General features: G+C 37.0%; 1 protein-coding gene across 1 annotated transcript in view; it reads right to left on the reverse strand.

Annotated features, from left to right (window-relative positions):
- BARD1 (BRCA1 associated RING domain 1) overlaps nt 1–14281 on the reverse strand; it is an 81897-nt gene that overhangs the window by 23918 nt on the left and 43698 nt on the right. The window contains exon 7 of the mRNA XM_078070032.1: nt 2779–2887. Coding sequence (XP_077926158.1) covers nt 2779–2887 — 109 coding nt within the window. The remainder of the gene's footprint in view (nt 1–2778; nt 2888–14281) is intronic.

The raw sequence follows: 14281 nt of genomic DNA on the forward strand, positions 1-14281 counted from the left end.
TCCAAGAATACCATAGTGACATCTTTATTTTTGACACATTTAAAACAATCCTTCTCCAGCTTTTCATAAAAGCAACATTGGCAAACAACAACTTAGTTCTTAGTTCTATGTTCTGCCAGGAGAGTCCAAGTCCTAATGAATAAAATAAATGCCAATTTATTTTACCATATTAAGTATGGTGGGACTGAATGAGTACTTACCTAAGATGTAAGAAATTCAAGTTCTAACTGATCCATTAAAAAAAAAAAACTTACTTTTTGTTTTCTTTTTTTTTGTAATGGCTCCTTAACCATGAGCAAATCAAACTAGGTTTCAGCTTTCTCATTTATAAACTAAGAAAATTAAACTGCTGATTTCTACTTTCTCTTTCAGTTCATTATCAAAATTCCAGCTTGGTGCCCATTTGCAGAGCTGACGTCCAGGAGAAGGCGGGAGATAAGAGAGTTCTCCGAGTACAAAGGAACTAGCCTGCGACAGCACCTATGATCCCCTCAAGTACCTTAGGTCACCTCCTCGTCTTCAACAATGGCATCAATCACTGCACCACTGCCCTCACTAGACAAGAAGCGCAGGACCTCTGGTCATAGACCTCAAGTCATCCCTTTCTCTCATCTTCCCCTATCTGGGCAGTTGTGATGTGCCCGCCACAACCCTCTCTTGAAAACCCCTCTTCTCTCCCTGCCCACATCACACCACCCTTTCACATCAGAGTTCGATCTACCTCACAGCCTCCCGACCAGTCTTCGGTCTCGGCCCACTCCGAGCTGTCCTCTGCACTAAAACGCACTGCGGGTACCCCACTGAGTGGACCAGTAACACCTAACTCCTCCTCAGGGGATCCAAAGCCTTTTACAATCTGATCCCAACCTCGCTCCAGCTCCTCTCTAATAATACACCTTGTGCTCTTCTCACACTAAATCTAGTTTCTCAGATTTTGAAGGTCCTTTACGCTTCCTTGTCTTCAAGCTGTTGTTCCTTAGATTTGGACTGCCATCCCCACTTTGTATACCTGATTCACAGTGGGGCAATGCTCACTGGATCCATGCCTCACTTCCTCCCCACTAACAGAATCCCAATTTTTACAGATATCCACTCTTCAAGGGCTGACCCTGTCTTCAACCACAATGTATGTCAGCACCAACTGTGTGACCAGTTCTGACCAATAAGACATAAGGGGAAGTCCAGTGGAAGGCTTCTGGGGAAGGTTTTAGTCCCTCTTTTAACACTGGACACTGTCCCATCTACAATTGTGGCAATCGTCCTATAATCACTGAGGGGAGATTAGTGAAGTGAGGACAAAGCTATCAAGCTGAGGATGGCAACGCAGAAAGACAGAATTTGGGTCTCTGGTGCAGCCATTTAATTGCTGAACTCACCAAGGAAAGCTCTCCTATACTGAGATTATCTTTAGATAAAATAAAACACTGCCTTCAGGCATTTAAGTAACTGTTTTGTTATCTGCAGCCAACGTTCTATTAGACGCCTTGCTAAAACTTTTACCTTTACAAGTTTACATGCCTTCTTTGTCACCTTCTCTGTGAAGCTCTTCGATACCTCCTGAAGTCAGCTTCTTCCTTCTCTATGAATCTACTGTACATTTTTATGGCTTCTATTATAAATTTATTACAGTATGTAATGAACTTTTTTAACATCTATATTCCCCACTAAACCATAAGTTCCTAAGGAATAAGCATTCCTTCCACTTTCTCTAACTTAACCGCTCTTTCCTAAGCTACAGACTCACCTGCCCGTTCAACATGTTTGCTGCCTTACAGACATAAAATTGGCAGGGAATTACTGATTTCCTTCCCCACAGCAGGAAATGGCACCACCATCTACCACCCCACCGCTAAAGTCACACTAGTTCTATTTATCCACACTTCATATATAATCCATCAGAAAGTTTGTTGCCATTAACTCAAAAATATACACTAAACCTCATTACTTCTCACAATCTCCACGGCCATTACCTTAATCCGGGTGCTATCTCTTCTCGTCACAGTGAAACAGTCCTCAGTAACCGCCCTGCTTCTGCTCTTGCCCCACCCCTGTCTCTTTACTACAAATCAGCCAGAGTGAACTTTCTAAAACATAAATCGAATCATGTCATTCCCTTGCTTTAAATCCTTTCAGTGGTTTCCATTACTCTTAGACACTGACTAGTCGCCAGCAAGTACGATCTTCTCTCCAACCTTCAAACACACCAAGCTCATCCACTGAGGGACCCTATACAACATTTGCTATAGGGAACACTTGTCATCCAGACAGATGTTCACCCAGATGCCTCGTCCTCCTCCTCATTCAAGTTTTACATCAAACATCAGCTCTCTGGAGGCCCTCCTCAATGACCCCAGCTAAAGCAGTACCTTTTAAACTGGAGCCCTCCACCTCCACTCAATTACACTCTACAAAATCTTCAAACCACACATTTGTAAGTTCCTCAAACTATTTCATTTATATTAGCTTACATATTTACAGTCTCTCTCTTTCCTATCTCTCATTAGTGTTAGCTCCTTGAGAACAAGAGCCCCATCTGTCACATTGGTTGCAGTATGAATGCTCCCTAAAATATAGAGGGGGGGCTCAAAAAAATACTTGTTGTTAGACTTATTCTGATGATAATAGTCTTTGAACTCACAATTCCTAATACAAAGGAAGTGTTCAATAATTGTTTGGTGATTGAAAGCAATTTGCTAAGTAGAAATTTTCCTATTATGTTCCTTTCACAACCAATTTCAATAAAAGACATAAATTTCCCAAAGCCTAATCCATACTTACTACTGAGCAATGGCGAGTTGATGATGATTCATTCTTCTCTGGCAGCAGCAATAGTGATTTCATATTTTCACCATCTGCATAATCCACAGGCCGCAAACCAAATATGTTACTGGTAAAATAAGTGCAGATGGGTTTAAGTAAATAGAATGTGTGACTTGATTTTTAACTAAATGCATGCACCAGGGGAAGAATTTTTTCAACTTCCTTAATAATATACAACTTTTACTAAAATGAATGACTCAGAATTCACACAAAGCTGTAAGGATCAAGTATCACAAGCTGCTGAATTCAATGGAAAAAAGATGTGAAATTTCAATTTGACATCAGACCATTCTAGGGAGTATTTTTAATTGAATATGTTGTTACTTACAGATGAATTTTTTCACAACTCTGTATTCTTCTGTATTCATACTCATATTTCTAATATAGCTTCATAATCATTAATCACCAAGGGCAAGAGGCTTTCAAATGCAAATAAAAATAATTTCCCATAGCTATGATAAGCTCTGTATTCTACATAAACAAATACAGAAATTAGATAAACACAAGGATAGGAATTCGTATCTGCAGAAAGAAAACCATGCCACATGACAAACAAATGAATAAAGCAGTGAGCAGGGCACTCTGAAAATTAACTTTAATATGGATGTACATTGTGTAGTAATCACAGCCATCAAGAGAATCAACTGGTGGTTTAGGGAACAAGCTGACGCAGACATCTCAGCGTGTACTAATTCACAAGTCACAGAATATGTTACACTGGAAGATAATTAAGAAATAGTAGAAATCTGCCATTTCATAGATAAGAAAACAGAAAGAACAAGGTTCTAATGACTTGACTAAGGTTGTGTTTTTCTTGTTTATTCCAATAGTCAATATTGCCCATCATTAGTTTTTAAATTATAATTATTTAATTTATTATATATAATTATAATTTTTGTTATAAAATTACTATAAAAATTATAATTATTAAAAATATACAACTTTTGTCTACTCTTCCACTTCCTTACATATGGTTTCAGAATAATTTCAATATATTTTATTATGACAAAAAAGTTTCCTAAAATGAGCATTTCTTTTATAAGCTTTTACGGTTTTTCAGATTATGGTATATCCATGTAATGGCCATTAAAGTGCATATGAACATGCAATGTGTTCAAGAGGACATAAAACGATAAACATGGTACAATACCAGTTTTTAAAATTGTACTGAATGTACAGAGAGAGATCTGGAAGGAAACAGTAGAAGGAAGAGGAAGGAGGAAGGAGTCAACTCTGATGCTGTGTGAAGGGCATATAGATGAGGGACAGAAGCACCAATTTGGTTTGGAGACAAGGTCATTAGTGACCTTGGGGAAAGTGGTTTTGATGGCATAGCAGGAAGAGATAGCTAGTGCATGAAGAAATAAACCACAGTAACCATTTCTCTAATGATTGCTACTCATGACTATCCGTTCACTCACCCTTCTTGGGATATGCCCATAAACATCGATAAATTAGTACTCTCAGATTTCCCTTTAGGCCTAGGTTCAATAATTTGCAACCCTTCTCTGGCAACAGTCCTTCTCCAGCCAAGAGTTGTACTGTGTTTCTGCCTTCTGGTTTACAACAAAGTGACAAGCCACTGTGCTGGATTGGGGGTCATTCCAAATTCCCATACATTTAGAGCAATCTCAGTTTATTTCAAAAGGTACTTGATTTCATCCACTATACTTGATACTTAATTTCATTCTCTTAAATTACTGTGCTCACATGCCAAATAAATAATCCCCTCACACATATATTCTGTATGACAATCAAAATAGAAATCTGAGATAATGAATCAATATTCTAGGTCTTAAACCACCAAGTACAAAAATGAATAAACAACAGCAAAAAAAGATGTCACATTATATGCCGTCAAAAAAATCACTGTACACCAAAGGACTTTTTAAAAAAGACAACTGTAAATTTCACACTTCAAAGAAATAATATGTAAGAGCCTAGGCAAGTATATTTTAATAAACAGTAACTATAGTATACTTGTTTTACACAGATATGAATAACCACTATGACAACATAAAACAATGTTAATCAAAGTATTTCCCAAAAGTACCATCAGCAGCTAGTGTGCTTCAAACAAAAAGTAACCAGTAAAACAACTGTCTGAACAAGTGAGATACTTGTACTGTCTATACAACGTTTTCCCTCATAAAATAACTGGCAGGCTTCTAATTTATATTTCGCGTCTTAACTACACAAAGCTCACTTTCTCATATGGTCTTTAAACATGCACTTGGATTAGGGACGCTTCTGCTTCTACACAGCCCACTAAACCCTTAGCCCTCCGGTATTGCTAATGAACTGGAGAATGGCACATACAAATGCTAAACATTGAAAGATAATCGGTGAAACCTCAGTCCTGCATCACAGGAGATGGAGCCTATTAAATCCTGTCATGTTTCTGCTTTCTTGTGGACCACTGAAATTTGAAATTAGAATCAAGTTTTTATGCGGCACCTTCAAAAACCCACAGCAAGAGGAGACAGGGCACACATAAGATTTCTCCTTTATCACATAGGCACAAAAAAGTCATCCAACTTTTTTCCCCATAATGATATATTTGAATGGACTAACATTTACACTTAGTGTAAAAAAAAAAATTGGTTTTAAATGTACATAATTAAGGGCTCCTGGGTGGCTCAGTCAGTTAAGCGACCGCCTCGTGGTTTCAGCTCAGGTCATGACCTCATAGGTCATGAGATCAAGCCCCGTGTCTGGCTCCACACTCAGTGGGGAGTCTGCTTGAGATTCTCTCCCTCCTCCCACTCGCACTCGCGTCCCCCCTCAAAATAAATAAATAAATCTTTAAGTAAATAAATACATAAATAAATGTACATAATTAGATTTATCTTCTTTTTTGAAAAAAGGTAACACTTGGAAGAAAAGTCACATGTTGTCACATGCACAGAAGACTATCAATGTGACTGAATATTAATTGAAGACAGTGAGAATAACCTTCCTCACTAGGATTCTTTTTGATTACTAAGACTAATGAGAAGGAAGTTCTTATCAAAGAGTTGAACTGTTGTGTTTAACATTGCAGCTTTACCCCAAAGGCAAGAGTTCATAATATAGTATAACCCTTTAGTGTCCTTTCCACTCAAGAATATGGTAGAACCTGCCCACAACTAGGCCCAAGAGAAGGCTCACCACTCAAAAAAAGGAGGAGAGATGGGCAAATTCAAATTTGCACTTATACATACAGACCATTCAGTCCCGAATACTCATGCAAAAAGGCATTTTTACTAATACTAACCTATCACTCATGACAGGCTACCAAGATAGTCCATGAACGAAATCCTTTATGAATCCTATAAAACTGCAAACATACAGATTTTAATTTTTCAAGTCACTTGGCTTGCTGTGAAGCAGGAAAGGCACAGAAATTCAAAAGAGCAACATTTCTTTTTTTTTAAGCTATGAAACAAATTATCTGTTATAGCACATTAATTTTTTAAAAATTAACTAGGGCAGTGGGACAATTAATAGGTCCAATGGTCCATGTAATAATTTCTAATTATGAATTCTACACCCTTGCAAAAAAAACTGTGTTAATGGCAGACCAAGTACCAAATCCTAAACTTTATACATCTCTTAAAAAAAAAAAAAAAAGGCATATGCTATTCTCTATACACTCAAAGTGGTTCTGATGGGATGAAGAGTTTTTGTTTTAGGTTCACAGTGGATGCACTGAAGGCAGTGGGGAAGAAGGAAAGCCACTGAGGTTTTGACCAGTCATCAATATAAATATTCTCAGGTTAACGATGAAGCATAGAAGATACGAACTTCTGTAGCTGAGGTTGAAACAGAATTTTCCCTCTTGGGTAATGGACTCTTATTTTAGTGCATAAGAGGTAAATTTCTCATGTGGAACATGAGTAAAATAGAGTTAAGTGAATTAATACTGCATCTAAATGCAAAATGTTATTTTAAAAAGTGGCAAAGTTTGCATAGCAAAAGCCCAAAGCACATAAGAAATTATTCTAAGTGAAATGTGATTTAAAAAACAGTAAGGTGTTAGATTAAAATTAAATTTAAACAAAAGATAAAGTCTGAAGTAGATATATATGACCTTCTGCTATATACATAGTCCCTCCATAATCATAAAAGACTTAGGGTCCCAAAACCTTGTAGTAGGAAATTCATAGTTAAGGATCATAGCCTCCACGAGGAAATACAGGACTAGGAGACTTCACTGGTGAACTTATCAAAGTCCTTGTATTTTTTTAATTAAACAATGAAGATGGTAGATAAAGAGTATCAATGATAGTACTGTATGTTGTTAATTCCTAGATACCTTGCGTTGCCTTATAAGGTTTCAAGATTTCCCTCCACCAGTATTCAGTAAGATGCTTTTAAATTCATTTAGCTTTGCAATAAATCATATTCCATTCTTTCTTTTCCTATACCGGTCTTCCATAGACATTTAATGCCTAATTGTATTTCTGAGTTGTTGACTCTCTCCACCTCCTGGACTAAAAAAGATTCTGCATTTTCACATTTTAAAAGTATTACTAAAAAAAATAGCTCTTGAACCTTCTCTCCAAAATTTAAATTCACATGGTCCTAGCACCATTTACGACAACTTAATACCAGAACATATCAGAATATAGAACTTTCTAACCTGGGTCCCCTAGTCCTCATATACATGCTTTGCTCCCTTCTAAAGACATCCAAAAATAACTCTAAGGCTGGATTTTTGTCTCAGGTTTTCTTCTCCCTACCAGGGCTAAGTTACAAAAATTTTTACTCCTCTCTAAAAGTTTGCTTTACATGCAACTGAAATAATTCAACTTAAATTCTTACAGTATCAGAAAAGGTATAAAGTCAATCAAAAAATATCAAATGTTGGGGTGCCTGACCAACTTGATCAGTAGCGCATGTGACTCTTGATCTCGAGGTCTTGACTGCAAGCCCCACACTGGGTGCAAAGTTTACTTTAAAAGATATATATATATATATAATTATACCTCAAATGTTGAATAAGAAGAATCTATTTTGGTATAAGGACACATGTCTTCCATCAAACATGCTTTCAACAGAAACTACATTAGCCATGACTCCCTTATGTCTGTAGTGCAATGGAAATCAATGGACTTGAGACAGGCTTATATCCCTCCTTTAGCTTACAGGGCCCTGAAGAATGTGGAAACAAAGACAGTATTTTTTGGCATTCAGTACTCAAGAACTATCACTACATTTGACAAAAATATATAAAGGCAGACCCAAAGCTTTATAGGTTTGAGATACTCTGCTATACATACGAGAAATATAATAAAGACAGTATTTCCTCACAGACCCTGTCTCACTGGTGTGCCCTGTGCTAAACATCAGTAAGATGATCCTCATGGGCATCCTCTTAAAAAATCACAGCCTTAGATAAAACTGCAAAATAGGTAAACTTTGTTTTCATAGTCTACAGGGACTATTTAAAGATAAATTTAATGAGATAACAAAAGTCCAAAGACTGGCAGAACAAACCCCACAATGAAAGACAGAAAAGAGGCCCCACTGAAGAGGGTAGGAAGGGCAGAGACGTAATGGGAAGCTAATCGGACCATGGCATCCCTGAAGGGAGGGAGCCGTGGGCACAGAGAAGGGAGGAAAAACAGACTGTCACCAGGGAGCTTGCACGGGGAAGACAATTCCCCGTAACATTGGGCTTTGAAAATGAGAGGAGCCAAATTTCTGAGTTCTTACAAGCAGAGTGAGTTAAAGCCTAAAATTCTAAAAATCAGCCAGCTGGGTTCTGGGAGAGCCCAAAGGGCCTCGGAAAGTGGAGTTCCCCACCCTTTAGGAAAGTTCAACGAACAGCCAGGGGAGATGCAGCATAGAAGCAGCAGTTTAACAAACATCTGGGGGTACAGAAGAGTTACTTACTCATCTCCGACTGAGAGGGGAGTTTCACAGGGGGACCCCACCAGGAACAAAGGAGCCACTTCCCTCCCCAGCCGCCAGGCACAAACGAACAGCCCCGTGGGGGAAACAGTGCAGCGCCAACATTCACTGATCTGCTTATACCAAACCCCACGCCCTGCAGCCCATCTTGCCTCAGTCCCAGGCCCCCCAGAAGACCTGTGCCAACACCACGTCTCCCTACTTGCACACATTGCAGGGCCTTGGTCTCGGCAGTGGCGGAGAGCCCCTGCGGAATACCATACACCCTGTTAAAACTATGCACTTCACCCTAGCTAGGGACCCAACACTGCCCACAACTGGCAAGGGGAGTCACTGCAGACGACTAGATTGATTGGTGGAAAGCAGCCAGGACACAGCAGCAGGGTTCATGCTACACACACAGGAGACATTCCAGAAGCGCCAGGTTCTGGGGAACAGGGGACACCACACTGCAGGGCACGACAGGACCTCTTCTTCACAAGGCCATTACTTTCAAGAGCAGGAGACGTAGCTGACTTTCCTAACAGACAGAGACAAAATGAGGACACATAGAAATATGTCCCAAATGAAAAACAGGACAAAACCACAGCACGAGATGTAAGCAAAACTGATGTAAGTAATATGCCTGATAGAGAATTTAAAGTAATGATCATAAAGATACTCACTGGACTTGAGAAAAGAGTGGAGGACATCAGTGAGACCCTTAACAAAAAGATAAAGAAGAACCAATCAGAGATGAAGAATACAATAAATGAAATTAAAAAATACACTAGGCAGAATAAACAGGAACCTAGAGGAAGCAGAAGAACGGATTACATATGCTCATACCATTACTCTGGGAGGACAGAGTAATGGAAAGTAATCAAGCTGAGCAGGTGAGAGAAAAAAAATTATGCAAAATGAGAATAGACTAAGGAAACTTAGTGACTCCATCAAGTGTAATAACATTTGTATAGATACACCAGAAGAAAAAGAGAAAAAAAGGAGGCAGAAAATTTATTTTAAGAAATAATCACTGAAAACTTCCTTAAAGTGGGGAAGGAAACAGATATCCAGACCAGGGGGCACAAAGATTCCTCCAACAACATCAAGCCAAGGAGGTCCACACCAAGACACAGTAATTAAAATGGCAAAAAATGTGGATTAGTCAGTTGCTCAGCCGACTCTTGATTTCAGTTTGGCTCATCATCTCAGGGTTGTGAGACTGAGCCCCTAGTTGAGTTCAGCACTCAGCATGGAGTCTGCTTGAGATTCTCTCTCTCCCTCTTCCTCTGTCCCTCCCCCCCCACTTGTGCAAGTGCTCTCTCTCTCTCAATAAATAAATAAATAAAATCTTCTAAATAAAATAAAATGGCAAAAAGTAGTGATAGAATTTGAAAAGCAGCAAGAGAAAAGAAGATAGCTACCAACAAGGGGAAACCCCATATGCCTATCAGTGGATTTTTTGGCAGAAACTTTGCAAGCCAGAAGAGAATGGCATGATAAATTCAAAGTGCTGAAAGGAAAAACTCTGAAGTCAAGAAGACTGTATCCAGCAAGGCTATTATTCAGAACAGAAGGAGAGAAAAGAAGAGATTCCTAGACAAACAAAAGCTAATGGAGGAGTTCATAACCATTAAACCAGACCTATAAGAATGTTAAAGGGAACTCTCTGAGTGGAAAGACAAGACCATAAGTAAGGGTAAGAAAAGTAGGAAGGACAAAAGCACTAAAAATAAGTCAATAAAAATAAATCAGTCAAGAGAATTAGAAAATAAAAGGATATAAAGTATGACACCATATACCTAAAATGGGGGGGGGGGGCAGGAAAAGGATTCAAACTTAAATGACCATCAACTTTATACATATTACTATATACAGAAGGTATTATATACAAACCTAATGATAACCACAAATAAAAAACCAGTAATAGAAATGCAAAATAAAAAGAAAGGAATTCAAGTGTATCACTAAAGAAAACCATGAAAAGAAGCAAGAGAAGAAAAGATCAGAGAAGAACTACAAAAACGACCACAAAATAAGTAACAAAATGGCAATAATAAATTCGTACCTATCAATAATTAGAATGTAAATGGACTAAACTCTCCAATCAAAAAGACAGAATAGGTGACTGAATAGATTAAAAAAAAAACAAACAAGACCCATCCATATGCTGCCTACAAGAGACTCATTTCAAACCTAAAAACACATGCAGATTGAAAGTGAGGGGAGACAGAAACATTTATCATGCAAATGGATGTCAAAAGAAAATCAGGGCAGCAATACTTGTTATCAGACAAAACAGACTTCAAAACAAAGACTGTAACAAGAGACAAAGAACACTATATAATCATTAAGGGGACAATCCAACAAGAAGATAAAATGATTGTAAATATTTATGCACCCAACATGGGAGTACCCAAATACATAAAATAGTTAACAACAAACAAAGGAACTAATCAATATAGTGCTACAATACCAGGGGACTCTAACACCCCACTTACATAAATGGACACATGAATGAAACAGAAAGTCAACAAGGAAACCGTGAATGACACACTGGACCAGATAGATTTAACAGATATATTCAGAACATTCCATCCTAAAACAGCAGAATACACATTCCTTTCAAGTGCACAAGGAACATTCCCAGAATAGATCACATAGGTCACAAGTCTCAACAAATTCCAAAAGAGCAAAGTCATACCATGCATCTTTTCTGACTGTAATGCAATGAAACTAGAAATAAACCACAAGAAAAAAATCAAGCACAAATATAAGGAAATTAAATAACATGCTACTAAATAATGACTGGGTCAACCAAGAAATCAAATAAGAAATCAAAAAGCACATGGAGACAAATGACAATGAAAACAAAATGGTCCAAAATCTTTCAGATGGAGCAAAAGCAGTTCTAAGAGGGAAGTTTATAGCAATACAGAACTATCTCAAGAAGCAAGAAAAATCTCAAATAAACAACCTAAACTTACACCTAAAGGCTCTAGAAAAAGAACAAATAAAACTCAAACCAGCAAAAGGAAAGAAATAAAGAGTAGAGCAGAAATAAATTATACAGAAACTAAAAAAAAAAAAAAAAGATCAATGAAACCAGGAAGTGGTTCTTTGAAAAGATCAACAAGGTTGATAAACCTCTAGCCAAACTCATCAAAAAACAAAACAAAACAAAAAAGATAGGACTCAAAAAAACAAAATCAAAAATGAAAGAAGAGAAATAACAAATGACACCACAGAAATACAAAGGATTTTAAGAGAATATTATGAAAAATTATATGCCAACAAATTGGACAACTACTGATAAATGAATTAAGGTCACAGGATACAAAATCCATGTGCAAAAATCTGTTGCATTTCTATAGACTAATAATGAAACAGCAGAAAGAGAAATTAAGAACACAATCCCACTTAAAATTGCACCAAAAAAAAAATCCATTTATGATAAAAACCCTCAACAAAGTATGGTTAGAGGAAGCATACCTCAACAATAAAGGCCTTATATGAAAAACCCACAGTGAACATCATTTTCAATAGGGGAGAAACAGCTTTTCCCTGAAGGTCAGGAACAAGTCAAGGATGCCCACTCTCACCACATCACTTGTATTCAACATAGTACTAGAAGTCCTAGCCACAGCAATCAGACAACAAAAAGAAATAAAAGGCATCCAAATTGGTAGGGAAGAAGTGAAATTTTCACTATTGGCAGACAACATGACACTATATATAGAAAACCCCAAAGACTCCACTGAAAAACTACTTCTTTACGCAACACACAAAAATAAGCTCAAAATGGATTAAAGACCTAAATGTGAGACCTGAAACCATAAAAATATTCTAAGAGAGCACAGGCAGTAATGTCTCTGACATTGGCCATAGCAACATCTTTCTAGATAGGTCTTCTGAGGCAAGGGAAACAAAAGCAAAAACAAACTATTGGGACTACAGCAAAATAAAAAGCTTTTAACATAGCAAAGGAAACAACCAACAAAACTAAAAAACAACCTACTGAATGGGAGAAGATAATATGCAAATAACATATCCAATAAAGGGTTAGTATCCAAACTATATAAAGAATTTACACAACTCAACACCAAAAAAGCCCAAATAATCCAATTAAAAATGGGCAGAAGACATGAACAGACATTTCTCCAAAGAAGACATACAGATGGCCAACAGACACATGAAAAGATGCTCAATAGCACTGATCATCAGGGAAATGCAAATCAAAACCACAATGAGATACCACCTCACGTCAGAATGACTAAAATCACAAACACAAGAAACAAGTGTCGAGGATAATGTGGAGAAAAAGGAACCCTCTATTGGTGGGAATGGTACTATTGGTGGGAATGGTACTACTGGTGGGAATGCAAACTGGTGCAGCCACTGTGGAAAACAGTATGGAGGGTCCTCAAAAAATTTAACCTAAAACTACTCTACAATCTAGTAACTGCACTACTGAGTATTTACCAAAGACTACGAAAACACTAATTTGAAGGGAGACATGTACCCTTATGTTTATTAATAGTAGCATTATCTACAATAGCCAAACTATGGAAGCAGCCCAAGTGTCCATCAATAGATGAATGAAGATATAAGATGTGGTGTGATACACACACACACACACACACACATACATATAATATTATTCAGTCATAAAAAAAGAATAAAATCTTGCCATTTGCAAAGGACATGGATGGATCTAGAGTATCAAGCTATGCGAAAAAACCCAATCTGAGAAAGACAAATACCGTATGATTTCACTCATATGTAAAATTTAAGAAACAAAGCAAATGAACAAAGGAAAAAAGAGAGAGACACAGACCAAAAAATTGACTCTTAACTATAGGGAACAAACAGATGATGACCAGAGGCAAGGTGGGTGGGAGGATGAGTGAAATAGGTTAAGGGGATTAAGAATACACTTACCTTGATGAGCACCTAGTAGTACATGGAATTGCTAAATCACTATATTGTACACCTGATACTAATACAACACTGTATGTTAGCTACAATGGAATTAAAATTTTAAAAATAAATTTTAACAAGTATAATTTTAATATCAAAAAAGTATAATTTTAATATCAAAATCTGAGGGCAAAAAATTAAAGATAAAAACAGATCATTTCAACTTATAACTATAAATGCAAAAATACTAAATAAAAGCCTAGCAAACTGATGTAAATTATTTGTTTAAAGAATACCACATTATATTAAATCAAGTTTATCACAGGAATACAACATGGTTTAATATTTTTAAATGCACTAATGACATCAACAGGCAAAAGGTCTAAGATCATCTCAGTATAAGCTAAAATTCATTTAATAAAATACAGTCTTGTTAAAAAATAGTAAAATAACTAGAAGATCTGTATTTTTGATATCGATTTTAATACTGACTGCAAACCTACAGTCAATATTTTTTTAAAAATGAGAATAAAACAAGTATGCCAACTATCACATTGTTTTATAATATTGTCCTAGAAACTCAGACAAATGCAGTAAGAAGTTAATAAATGATAATCCAATCCTTAGAATTAGGTGTTAGCTAGACGTAGGAGAAATGTAC

The sequence above is a fragment of the Halichoerus grypus genome, chromosome 4 (genome assembly GCF_964656455.1).
Source record: "Halichoerus grypus chromosome 4, mHalGry1.hap1.1, whole genome shotgun sequence".
In the NCBI taxonomy this organism is placed as follows: domain Eukaryota; kingdom Metazoa; phylum Chordata; class Mammalia; order Carnivora; family Phocidae; genus Halichoerus; species Halichoerus grypus.